We start from the raw sequence: 12,830 nt of genomic DNA, 5'->3' as shown, positions 1-12,830 counted from the left end.
TTAATTTTTTAATTCCTTTACTGCCACTATAATGCATAATAGTATACAATATTTATAAAATAATACACGTGTGCTATAATAAATATTTTTGCATTAATATAAATTGGCTGTTAATGTTTTATATCTGTCCTTTATTTTATAACTGTAGGACTGCATAAGCAAATATTATAAAAGGTAATCGCAAGAGGACTCTGCATGAAGCTCTAGGACTATAAGTATTAGTGTTTCTGAAGATACTAGGTATGGATAGCTTCATTGGATCAACAGCTAAATCTTTTATCTTAAATTTGAATTAGTCTTTAAAAATGGTGTCTGCATTTCTTTAGGGGAAGAATAGTATAAATACAATTATAAGATAAAGACTTCGGTATTTAAAATCAGTAGTAAGTGAAGAGAAATTGCGATTTGACACAGCATTTAAAATCTTCGTTATCAAAGGACAGTGCAGCAGCGTAACTTCAGACCACAACAGAACAATTTATCAGAAACTAACTGAAAACTTGTCTGCCGATTCTTTAACTTATTTTCATGCTTTGGAGTGTGTCACGTACCTGCTTTTTTGCCTGTATTCTGATAATTGCACCATTTTTTGACAGTTGGCCTTTTACTTGCGGAAGTGATAGCATAGATGAGATACTTGTGGCCTCATCACAATATACGCTGATCCTGCAGAAGCAGCGTTGGCGCACTCCTGCCTGGCCTTTGCTTTCACGTCTTCTGTTGCTAGGCTTGTTGGAGTTGATGATAAAACAGACAAACCATAAAAATATTCTGAAATACCCTGGGGTTTTTGTTGCAGAGGAATGGTCTAGGGAGTAGGTAGCATTTTAATTTTAATGTTGCTTCAATTTAATTATCAGTGCTCCGTAAGCATGCAAATATATGGCAAACATTGAAAAAGTAAACAAAACCCAGCCTGTACTGCATAGCAAAATTCCTAATTTATAATTGAGAAAAGCATTTTTGTTCGACTTTTAACCTGAAGTATGTTAAGCCCTGAGACTGTAAAGCTTGTTTAAAATTAATACATAAAATTATGGAATTTGTGTAGTATCTGTAAATTGTCATTTAGAGAAACACTGTAGAAGACATTTCGGTGCATGTAAAATACCTCTTTGCATACAAAGTTGCGTGCAGACGAGTAGCCTGATTCCTTTTTGAGGTTCTCGTGGTTCCATTTTGAAGAGGTGAAATAAATGTCGCAGAAGCAGGACGTGGTGTGCCTGAGCAACCTCGTGCATCTAGGAAGTGTAACAGTAAAAGGACTGCTTGTACGGTAGTTCAGACTGTGCTGCTGGTACAGTTGTAGCCACGTTTTGGCGAGGCTTAAAATTCAGAGAGAAATGAAGAGATGTTACTAGAAATAACCTGCTCTATCCGAAGGAGAGCATGAGGCTGAAATCCACAGTTTAATAGACCGTGGATGTGAGCTGCAAAAATTGCACATTATCACAGTGCTTGATAGATAGAATATCTGTAGGATACTGGGGACTAGAAGCCTGGGATATTACTCGCCAGTTGAGTCTTACTTGCTGCCTCTCATTTATTTTCCTGCTTCTGCAGCTTTGCTCTGCCAGTAACAGATAATGTTGGTCCTTTTTTTCCCTGAACTATGTGCTGGTGTTCAATGAACTGCATTCTGGAAAGCCTCACTCCAAACTTTAACTTGAGAAAAGGAGTAAAATTGCATGCTTTCTGAAAGAAACTATCTTGATTTGAATTTATTTTGCTGAATCATCACATAAGATTTGGTAGTTGTAATCCTCTCTGTGTCTCCATCATTTTTCTGCAAAGTGTTTTTCATGGTTTACAAAGAATATCAACAACCTGCCAGCCTCATATCCTGTTCTGCAGCCTTTCATATACTGACTTAATCTAGCCTTAATTGTTTTATAGAATAAATAGTTTATTCCTAGGGCTACCATGCTAATTTCTACGGTTGTGCAAAGAGAACATTAGGTTGTGTTCCACATCACGAGTGCCCTATTGGGTAACAGGAAAGAATGATGCGTGTACTGTGCTGGAGATAGTCTCAGTATTGCTATGCTTGAATAGTTTTTAAACCATACTGATGTATGGAAATTGTCTTTGTATTAAGCCTCAAAGCATCGCACAGACCCAAGTTTTCAGTAGTTGTATTGTCATGGAAGAAGTCCACGCTTGGACAGGTCAAACTGCGCAAGCTTCGTGCCAGTTTAGTGTTCTGCAGGGGACCGGAATGGTAGCGTTGCCTTGTTGCTGGTATGGAGGGGTTTAACGTGACTTTCTCTACGGCCCAATGCTCTGAACAGGCAGCGTGACCGTATTGTGCTCCTTTGGAACAGATGTCCCCAGCTGTGATGAGGGTTGTAGCCAATACGTGGTTGCACTTGAGGTGCACATTGGTCCTCCACCACCTGGGTGGCAATTACAGAAAAAAGTTTCTGAAGGTTTACCTCCCGTTAATCAGATTGTACCAGCATATGGTAGGTAACTTGTGTGGATGCTGAGACTTGTTCGGGCTGCCACTGTGTTTTTGCACAGTTGAAGTAGATCATTATATACTCCATAGAGTTACTGAAATTACTGAGCTGATACTAAGCTTAGTGCAGAAAAAGATGCAAAGCCAAGCTTGCTACGCTTACAGAACGAGCACTATATTTTTCATAAATTATACTAAGTAAAGGCTATTTAAAATTGTCTTTTGTAGTCTTCCCTCATATTTGGAAGTAGTGAACTCTGTGAGTTCTGGCACCATTACTAAGTTGTTACATGGTTGTGTCTGTGAATTTTATTAGGATCTCTGAGCTATATGCAGTATATTGTCCCTACGTATGAACCAAAACCAGAAGAGCTTGCTGAGGTATACCAAGGTAGAGATTGCAGCATCTTGTTTGTTGACCTTTTTTGCCTTGTCAGTAACTATGTCCTTAATAGGACACTGGTGTCCATCTTCGGGCATGTGAAAAGCTGCCTTTCCACCACCTAATTCTGTGCAAACAAGTCAGGGAAGAGAATGAAGAACAAAAAAGAATTTCTGAAATAACAGTACTTCAGTACAGCAAAATTAAGTCCTTCATGTTAGGAAGATGTTTGGCACTTGTTTTCATAAGGGATAAAGATAAAATTGCATTGACGTGTGAGTGTAACTCTAGATATTAGATTTCTGTCACTCAAATTATCTGGAGTCCACTCTGCAGATTGTTATTTTTACTTCAAATTATTTTACCACTTGACATGTTACTTCATAACTACTTGCCCGTGTTGCAAGCCTCAGTAGTTTAGCTAGAGCTGTAATAGGAATATGCGTGTTTCTTTTCTAGAAGTCCTAGAGCAGTGATGGGTCAAATAGTAACTCAGGACCCTTAGCATATGTGGAATGAGAGCAAGAAATTTTTATTTAGATCTCTTACGATGACAGCTATTCTTGGTGAATTTAACTCGTTGGACGTGTGACCTGGATATTCTTGCACATTGTAGCTGACTTCCTCTTTTGTTTGTTCTGTACCTGTATTGATAAGGAGTTCTTGATACTTTTTTCATGTTTTCTGGGATCTGGTGGAATCTCAATGAGTCATAGTATTTTACTGGCTGATTATGTAGCAGAAGATAAGGCAACTGTCACACTTACAGTCGGTTATGCAAGTTTTATATTGCTATATAGCAATTTTTGAAAGAGACCATTGGACTCCTCATTGTGTCTTATTCCATGTTGGTTTTGACTATGAGTTATTGCTGACTTGCCTGCTAAGGTTAACAGAAGGCAATAGGATTTTGATTTGCTCTGTTGCGTTCAAAGCTCAGAGGATACAGTTGAACAGTTGCTCATCAGCCAATATCAGAACAGTAAAAAAAAAGAATTCAGGGTTCTTCTGTTTTGTCATTTTGTCCAGCGTGTCTAAGGCTGATCAGTTCCTGATGAAATAAGAATAGTTTCTTCAATATGTTCTTTCTGCCGAGAATGAAACGTGGTGCTAGGGAGCTGAAATTTTCTTCCTGTTTTCTACGGCTATGAGTTCTCCACAGTTTGCAGGAGACTCCATGTATGCTGAAAGAAAATATAAAAGAGCATGACAGTAGTTGAAACTACCACAAGACTGACAATGAATGTGCTGACCAAAATCTGACTGGTACTGATACAGCGTACCTGAGTGCTGTGGCTCCCTTAGAACCAGGGCTTTCTTTAGCAAGTTATTTTATGTTATCTCTCTTGTACTGTGACGTTTTTGCTGGAAGGTATGTTGTATGTTAGCCTTCTCTGAACCTAGAAATCCTCATATAGACGTGACAGAACAGTCCTACAAGATACTCTAGTTCTTTGTCGTCCCTAAATAAGAATTGTTTTCCTGTAAGTGTATTGTCACTGTTATTTGTTGTAAATGCTTTGGTATTGTGAAGGCAGTAATGAAAAAAAAAAAAAACAAACCCTACCAAAAGCCCAAACCACCACAAGCTTGAACTCTTTGATAGCACTGAGCTCTGGCCACCAAATTACCCTACCACTAGGGCAAGATTATAAGGATGAGATATGTCATGACAGGGAAACGTATTTAAACGTGAAAGCTCATCTTTATAATTGAGAATGAGCAAAACCCAACAAATGTAGGGAGAAGAAGATCTGTTTGAGTTTCTGTTAGACACCACCCCCACCCCCAAATTCAGGCTGAAGTTGCTTAGGCTAGGTTTCTTACTACAGCCCTCTTAATTTGGGAGGGTACTGATGGACTGCAAATTGCTGTAACTAGGGACTTGCTGATTGTGAGTGAGGTGTAGACCGGGATGGCTGAGGTGCTGTGTTCATTTATGTAGCAGTCCTGAACAAGCTTTCTCTTGTGCTGTTCTGGGATGGTTGTGAGAAAGGAGGAAGTAATAAGGGTAGACTGAATTCTTTGCTTATGTTTGGTTTGGTCCCTTTTCTCTCCAGAGCAGACTGATGGCATCTTGGAGTCAGTGTGGGAAAACCTTGTAGGCCCTGAAGGAGGGCTGAGCATCATGTGGATAAGAGACAAGCAAAACCAAATTTGTTATAGTAGATGTTGTAATTACAGTGTAGTTACTTTATTAGATCAGAAAATGTAACAAGATTTTGAATGATATGTTCTTGAGAAGTTGGTTTCTGTCACTTGAAGGTGATCTGGTATAGTTCCAAAAATGCAGAGGTCCCAACTCAGTATGAAGCAGGTCAGAAAGAAGCAGCTAAGTAAAGCAGTGGTCAATGCTTTCTTTGTTCAGGTACTGTCAAAAATGAATTCACAGACCTAAGGATGTTGTCATATTCTGTTACTGAAGGTTGTACAGGGACATAGCTCGGTTCACATGTAAGCTGTTGCATGACAAGGAATAATGCTAAACTGGGCTTTTGACAAGTTAGGACCATTTTGAGAAAGGGCTGAAAATTATGTTCTGCAGCTGTTAGAGGAAGAAACAGAAGACGTGCTAGGCATAACAGGCTAGAAAGAGATATGGAGCAACTTGTCCCTTGCTACATTGGCAAGAGCTAGAGGTGGCATCGTAGTGCAGATTCTCCACTATCTGCTTCTGCTGCTGAGGGGGCTGGAACTGTGATTTTTCTTTCTTTCTTCCTTCTTTCCCAACTTTCTTTGAAGTTGTCCAACTGTGCTGCACTTGGTATAACCTTTCTGGTTGCTGGCAGAGAGGAGGAATGTCTACTTTCTCTTGCTGTGTTTGCTCTTTCTTTGCTAAGTCATTGACATTCTTTACCTGTCAGAATTGTTCTGAAGTCTGTGCTCTGCAAATGGGCAGGTCTGTGAAATTGGTTAAGTGTTTGGTCTCTGCTGCAGCTCAGAATGAAATTAGTAAGGTATTTAAAGTTTCTTGTTGGAGATTGCTCGCATAAGAGACTGGAATGACCCTTGTGCATCTTTGTAAACAAAAAAGATGAGGCTTGTAATTGAGATGACATGTTAGTATAGAGGGATTAAATTAGTTTCCAAAGCATGTTTGTTTAAATCCTTGAGTTTAACTTTTAAATGCCTCATCTGAAGAATTTATTGCATTCTACAAGTAGCTAATTATTTCTGAGTTAGCCTGTCGGTATGACTGTGGTTATTCAGGATAAATGGAGTTGAAGAACCTTTGTTCACTTCTTAAAAAGGGAGATGCAGAACTGTATTCAGTATTTCAGTTGTGCTTTATGAAATAGTTACAGCTAATTAACATTTGACTTTCTTTTCCTCTCCAGTGTGTTCCGTGTTTGCATATTGGTCTTAAAATAGTACTTTATTCTTCTGTACTTTAAAAAAAAAATCAGGATCTATACGGTGATTGTGCTTGCAGGTGTGTACAGTTATAAATAGGGGTTTTTTTCCTGCTTTAAAAGTTAGATCACTGTACCTCCTAATATGTTGAAATTGTAGTAGGTGAAGGAGTTGCATTGGGTGAGAGGCTTTGTAGTAGCAACCAGCAAACCTGATACCTCATCCAGATGCATTCAGATATAGTGCAAGTAATGATTTCAAATCACTTAATTCTCCTGAATTCATGCAGTGTTTGAATACTGATAGATGAATGGCTTTAAGGACTTTTATTTTTGAAAAGTTAAAAGGGCTTGAAAAAAATTACTGCCTCCTAGCCAAGGAATAAGTTTTACTGGCTAACAGTAGCTGTGGAAAGTGAAGGGTGGATGTTCCCACAAAGAATTTCATGGCAGCCACCAGACTCCTTGCTGTTCTGTTTTTTCACTGTGAGAATGTTGGAAATGCATCAAAATACAGTCCTTCTGTCTGACTTTTTTGCCTCACGGCTACTGTAGGTATGCCACAGTTTAATTGTAGAGCTTCCTGTGAGGCATTGCACTCTTCTGGGAATTTTTAATGTAATTTATACCATTACAAAAATGAAAAGGAGCTGCATCTTAGGAAAAAACAGTATACCTGTCACTGTGGGTAGATTGCCTGATTTATTTGCTAAGGTGTTGTTTAACAAGATGTTAGTCTGATATTTCCTTTCTCTCAGTGGAGACAAGTAGAGTTTTGCTTTTAACTGATGTGTGTTTCCACAAAATCTGTAAAAGCTTATTTATTTTTGAGACTTCTGCTTTTCTCCACTTCTGCTCTCTGCATCTCCATTAAATTTGTATGAATCCCCCTCTTCTGATACTTCAGTGATAGGCTCTAAGAAACTGTATGATCAACTAAGCCTTTTTTTTGTAGGAAAGCAGGCTGAAAATCTTGTCCTAGAATCCCTGCCACCCAAAAGACAAAAATACCCGGCTGTCTTTAAATGTAACTGTTGCCTGTGATTGAACAATCCTGCCTTGCTAGTTAATATGAATGAGAGTTTCTTGAATATTTTTATTCTTCTGGGCTTCTCATCTAACTCAATAACTTTATCTTTCAGTACCAAGATAAAGAGGAAGTTGTTTTATGGATGAATACAGTAGGACCCTACCACAATCGCCAAGAAACATACAAATACTTCTCTCTTCCTTTCTGTGTGGGATCAAAAAAAAGCATCAGCCATTACCATGAAACCCTAGGAGAAGCACTTCAAGGAGTTGAATTGGAATTTAGTGGTCTTGACATCAAATTTAAAGGTAAGCAATTGAAAGTGCTTTTAGTCACTTAAAAAACCCCACGAACCCTTGAAACTTGATTTTTGAATTAGAAGACCTGAAAGTTTGCTGCTGCTAGCAACTGAGTTTATTTCGTATTGTTGCCTGAAACACCCTGCAAGGTTGTCTACTACCATTGGCTTTTCAGTTTACAGTAGAGTTTTCATCTATGTGCCATTTAAGGCAGATGCTTGCAACAGATACATGCTTCTAAAGTAACTGATTACACTTTATAAAGTAAAACTAAGCTTTCTGCGTATGCATGATTGAAAGTATATTTACTGGAATTAATATTCTGGAATTATCAATTCTGAAGATGTAATTTTTTCCTGTGATGTTGAATACTTGCAGACTCTCTGCAGTTGGAAAGCAGTAGCAAGGGCTCAACACCTCAAAGTTCTACCTTAACATGAAGTTAATTATTGTATCCTTCTGGTTACCGTCTAGTTTAAATACCTTTGACAAATACCTTTATATTATTGGCTCTAACTCATCATATGCCAGTCAGGATGGAGCTGGTCTGTTTATTTTCTGTTGTTTCCTGCCCTCTCCCTCTTTCCATACTGTTCCAGAAATGACATTTAAATTCTTTTGCAAACACATTTATTGGTGTTAGGGGCTGAGTCTTCTATTGTGTAATTTCTCTGTGTGAGTTCTTCGGTGCCCAGAGTCCTTTCAATTATCTGTAACTGGTAGTTGCAGAGCTTCAAATAATAACAGATTCTTTTTGTCTGTATCGAATTTTAACATTTATATATTTAATCCAATTTGAGTTTCTGTGTATAGGTATTTTTTCTTCCCTTGAGGGCTACACTTCATTGCGTCACCAGTGCTTAACTGGATGGAGAACTTAAGCATAGTATTTCTTGTCTGAGCATTTGCAATCAGATGGGACTTAGTTTTTGTAAGTTACAAAAGTTTTATCCAGAACTGGACATCCACAAAATAAGAGAATTGATTATGTTTTTGCTATAAATAGGATAAATGGAATCGATTAAGTTTGTTAAAACCATAAATTCTTCATAAATTTTTAAGTTGCATAAGGGATAGCATCTCTGCATTAAAGGAATCCGGAGTTGAACCTTTCCTTTAAGAAGGGAACTGTACCTGCACAAACACTAGAAAACAGTCCTATTACTGGTTTGCAAGACTTGTAGCCTGCTGAAAATTTTATTCAATATGGGGGAAATAGCATATGCTCAGAAACGCAGAATGGAAAGAACAGAGGAGACAACTGGCAGCAATTCAACGTGGCTGTGAAGATTAAGTAAAACTTCTGTTGTCAGAATATGATAAATATTTATTTTTACAGCCAGTTATATGTGTAATTTTTATTTCCTTTAATTGCCCCATCTTTACAAAGAGATTGTGTTATTCCAGTGCCAAGTGTACTCTCTAGATGCAGCACCAAATTGAAAAGACTGAAAAGTTTGTGAGTTAATGTTTACTGTTATGAAGTGTCCTATTCCAAGATTTATTTTCTGAAGATTATCCATAGTTAATTTATTCCCGTATCATATCAAATTTTCGCTAGATCAAGTCTTTCATTTTGTGACTGGGAGTACTGAGCTGACTGTGCTGTTCTGTAGCTCACTTTTTGGCACTTCCATCCTGGACCTGCACTTTTCCTTATTGACCTGGAGGTAGTAATGTAATAATCTGTTTTTATAGTGGAAGTGTTGAGATGATATCAAGGGAAGGAAATGGACTGGCTCAACATGAGGAACTGGCTGAAATGCTTGAAAAATTTTCTTCTTTAGGGGTCCAAAAAGGCTAGAGCCTCTCTTGTACCAGAAGTACATGCAGTAGTCAGACAGGTTTAGATTTGTAAAGCACCTTCACCTAATTTTTCCTGAAATAACATGAGATAGATGAAACTTTCAGTTTATCTTTTGTCTCTTCTTGTGACCACTTTATGGTCTGTAGTCAGATGTAGTTTAGCTTTTCAGAGTATTTTCTGCCATTTCTGAAGGAAACATGCAGAAGCAGAGCATTGTGGACAAATCCCTTCTTCTGTGAATACACTCTCAAATACTTCTGTAAAGTACTTTAATAACGGAGAAATTAATGAGTTTCTGTTTTGGTAATTCTTTAATCTAACACTTAGAAAAAAGATACTTATATGTTTTCTTAAACAAAAATAAGAACAACTTGGGTAACGCTGAACCTCCAGCTCCTCAATACATAGAAATTGATACCAATTCCTATTTGGTTAAGAGAAGTCTTTTGGAATTCAGAACTACAGGGAGCCAAAGTCATCCCAGACTAACACAAATTCAGAATGGTGGAAAAGTGCTGTGATTTTTTGTACCTTGTGATTGTTTTGGTTTTGATTATGTCCCTGCCAGATTAGTTTATCTGTTGTCTTCCATAGTTCTTTACAACAGGTAAACCCGTTTTCCTTAAGTCTTACTTTGCTTTCAGGTTAGGAGTTTCAAATTCCGATTCACAACTGCTTGTGCTGAGGTTTTGACACAGAAAGCTTTAGATTTTCTCTGTTGTAAGTATTATTTATTGCAATTTCTTCAGGGTTTAGGGTCTGATCTTCCACTCAAACTAGTTTTTTCAGGTGCCTTTTTGCACCTCTAATTGCTTTACCGGTGCATATCAGGTATGTAGTTGCTATATTGGGGTATATTCTTCCAGACAGACTGGGCATGGTGTTCTTCAAAAGAGGCTTTGAATGGGTGCAGAAGAGTAGAGGTTGCAAAAAGAATCAGGTGTTTATGGCTTGTAAGTCTAAGTGATTGATGTGCCGGTACATTTCCCAGCAGGTGGGGAATTCCTCTTCAGCCATGTCCTTTGTTGCTTTTAAAAAGTTATTAACACGTTGGCACTCTGTGTAGATTGCTAATCTGTATTGGACCTGCAGTGAATTTAACTCCGAACCAAAGCGGCTGCAGGTCAGATGTTTTCTGTAAAGCAGATGGTACATGGTAGCTGGTGGATGACTAAGTATGTGTGTACGTGATCTGGGAAGCTGTCCATGTGCACTTCTAGTTTTTTCCCTTACAATCTGTGTCCTCTGGATAAAAGATGAAGACAATAATCTCTTTGCTGTTAGCTGGCGTCCAGCAGCTTCTGTATCAGGAGGTGATTTTGTATTTCTAGCAGTGGATCCATGAAGTGAAATCTGAATGGGAGTCAACTCTATTTTACTATATTTAATCTGCTATTAAAAGTATTAAAATATCCTTTCTTCCAAATTTCAGAGTAACAAGTATGAATTAATTTTAGCAGTAGTTATTAGTACTTATTTAACATAAAATAATGTAAAATTTGTTGAAATCCAAATCTCCTTGATATACAGGTTTTTAAAGTAAAAACCCAGAACAAAAGATTGCTATCTGAGATTTTTTTACAGGCTTAAAAGCTGTCATAAACCCAGTACAATTTATATCCAACGCATGTAGGAAAATTTAAATTTCATAGACCAGCCCTTAAAATTTAGCATTTGTATAAAGAATTCTTTTCCAATTTGGTTGTTGAAATGTGATGGTAGCTCAGTTTTTTGGTGACTCTTTAATGGTAGATATTTTTCTTGGCTGAAGTGGTGTTCCCTTTTTTTTTTTCTTTTTTTAAAAAATTGTAACTGGATTATATCAGTGAAATTGAAATTTTTTTTGTAATGGTAAATTTTATCTCATTGTTGTGATTGAGCCATCCTCCTACCTCTGCACCTTGCTGCAATGAAATTGAAACAGAGTTGTTGGCGATTTGTGGGGGTTTTTTTCTGAACAAATAGAAGCTTATGTTTTGGCACCAATAGATTCATATGTTCTTAAGTAAAAGATACGGCTTCAAGGAGTGTTGAGTACCTAACATCTGTAGCTGAAATAATTAAGAGCTGCTCAAGTACCTTTCAATAATCATTTAGGTGCTTGAATATGCATCTAAATACCTAACTGTAGGGACCTGCTTTACAAAATGTTGACGTGACCATCTGAAAGACTCGTACAGATTTTCTTCATGAATATGTGAATCAGATCTGAGTTAACAGGTAATTACGGTTTACCTCGTGTGTTTGGGATTATGGCAAGACTAACAATTACAGGTATTTTTCCTCTTTAATGTTGTAAGAGTTTACAAAGTTAAATTAGATTTGGATTTTATACTTCTAGGTTTTTATCCTCTGGAGTGAGTAAAGGGGAATTAGAATTGTTCTAATAAATTAGCTTCTGCAATAAAAACCAGTTCCCTTCTTCTCAACATAGTTTGACTGGACAGCAGTAGCAGGTGAACAACACGCAGTTTCACGCTTATCATATTTGAAGAATTATTTAGGCTGCAGCTGTCAGTAACTGAAGTATGGTAGACTGCGTAAGTAAAACTGTTCGTTAAATCAGTGGACCTTGCCTGTATTTTTGAAATAGAATAAGAAAATTATGGCTCTGCAGAAGTGTATTCTGCTGAGAATGGAGGTTTCCACTTGAATGCTCATAGTGGTGACTGGTGGGGCAAATCTACAGTGTATTCAGGAATCCAGGAAGTAGTGTTTGTTCTTGTATTTAAAAATGTATCACGTGAAAGGATACCTGTGACCATACAGGATAGCTAGATTTCCCTTTTGTTACAAATATGGACAATGTTGTTCTTATATCACAGGTCTCAAATCTGTACAAATACCTTTGTGAATAAAGTAATGAATCATTAACATACACTTATAATATGACTTTAGGTTTTCAGTTGGCTTAATTCTCTTGTCAAGCTAAATCTAGAGTAATAATGCTTTTTATGTAATATGTCAAGTTCTTTATTCAAGCATTTGAATTGACATCCTCTACGTTACACCTGAGATCTAGTGAATTATTAAATGTATTGAACATTGGGATCATAGCGACTTCAATTAGAAAATTAATTTTTGACATTGCCATACAATACCAATTAGAGAACATGAATTTAAAGGGGAAAAGGATTTTTTTAACGTGCTTGAATTTTGCATTTATTTAGAAATGTTATTAAATTACCATACTTCTAAGTGAGGAGAACTTGCCCAAGACTTCCTTCTACAACACCTCTGGAAAATATGACAGCCATTCAGGATGTTCAGTGTTGTACTAGGAGATGGTCAGATATAATGAGGTTTTATATGGTCTATATGTTTGAATAAAACCCAGTTGATCTGACTGTTCATAGGAGATTTGAAATCTGGCATAAGCGCACCTGCTTTTGTAACGAGTCTTGCTTTCATGCTCTTTTAAAATTTGCTTAATGTGCTGTTGACATTTCTGAAGCTGTGTTAGGTAGCAGATGTTACCTCTTGGACATCCCTGATGTA

At 37.3% G+C, this 12,830-nt stretch overlaps 1 protein-coding gene across 1 annotated transcript in view; it reads left to right on the top strand.

The window, feature by feature from the left end:
- Positions 1-12,830, top strand: part of TM9SF3 (transmembrane 9 superfamily member 3) — a 51,786-nt gene that overhangs the window by 2,547 nt on the left and 36,409 nt on the right. Inside the window, exon 2 of the mRNA XM_076338600.1 lies at positions 7,339-7,534. Within this exon, the coding sequence (XP_076194715.1) occupies positions 7,339-7,534 (196 nt within the window). The remainder of the gene's footprint in view (positions 1-7,338; positions 7,535-12,830) is intronic.

This window comes from Aptenodytes patagonicus, chromosome 5 (assembly GCF_965638725.1).
Source record: "Aptenodytes patagonicus chromosome 5, bAptPat1.pri.cur, whole genome shotgun sequence".
In the NCBI taxonomy this organism is placed as follows: domain Eukaryota; kingdom Metazoa; phylum Chordata; class Aves; order Sphenisciformes; family Spheniscidae; genus Aptenodytes; species Aptenodytes patagonicus.
Note: the sequence above shows the minus strand (reverse complement) of the source record. Positions and strands in the feature narration are given on the sequence as shown.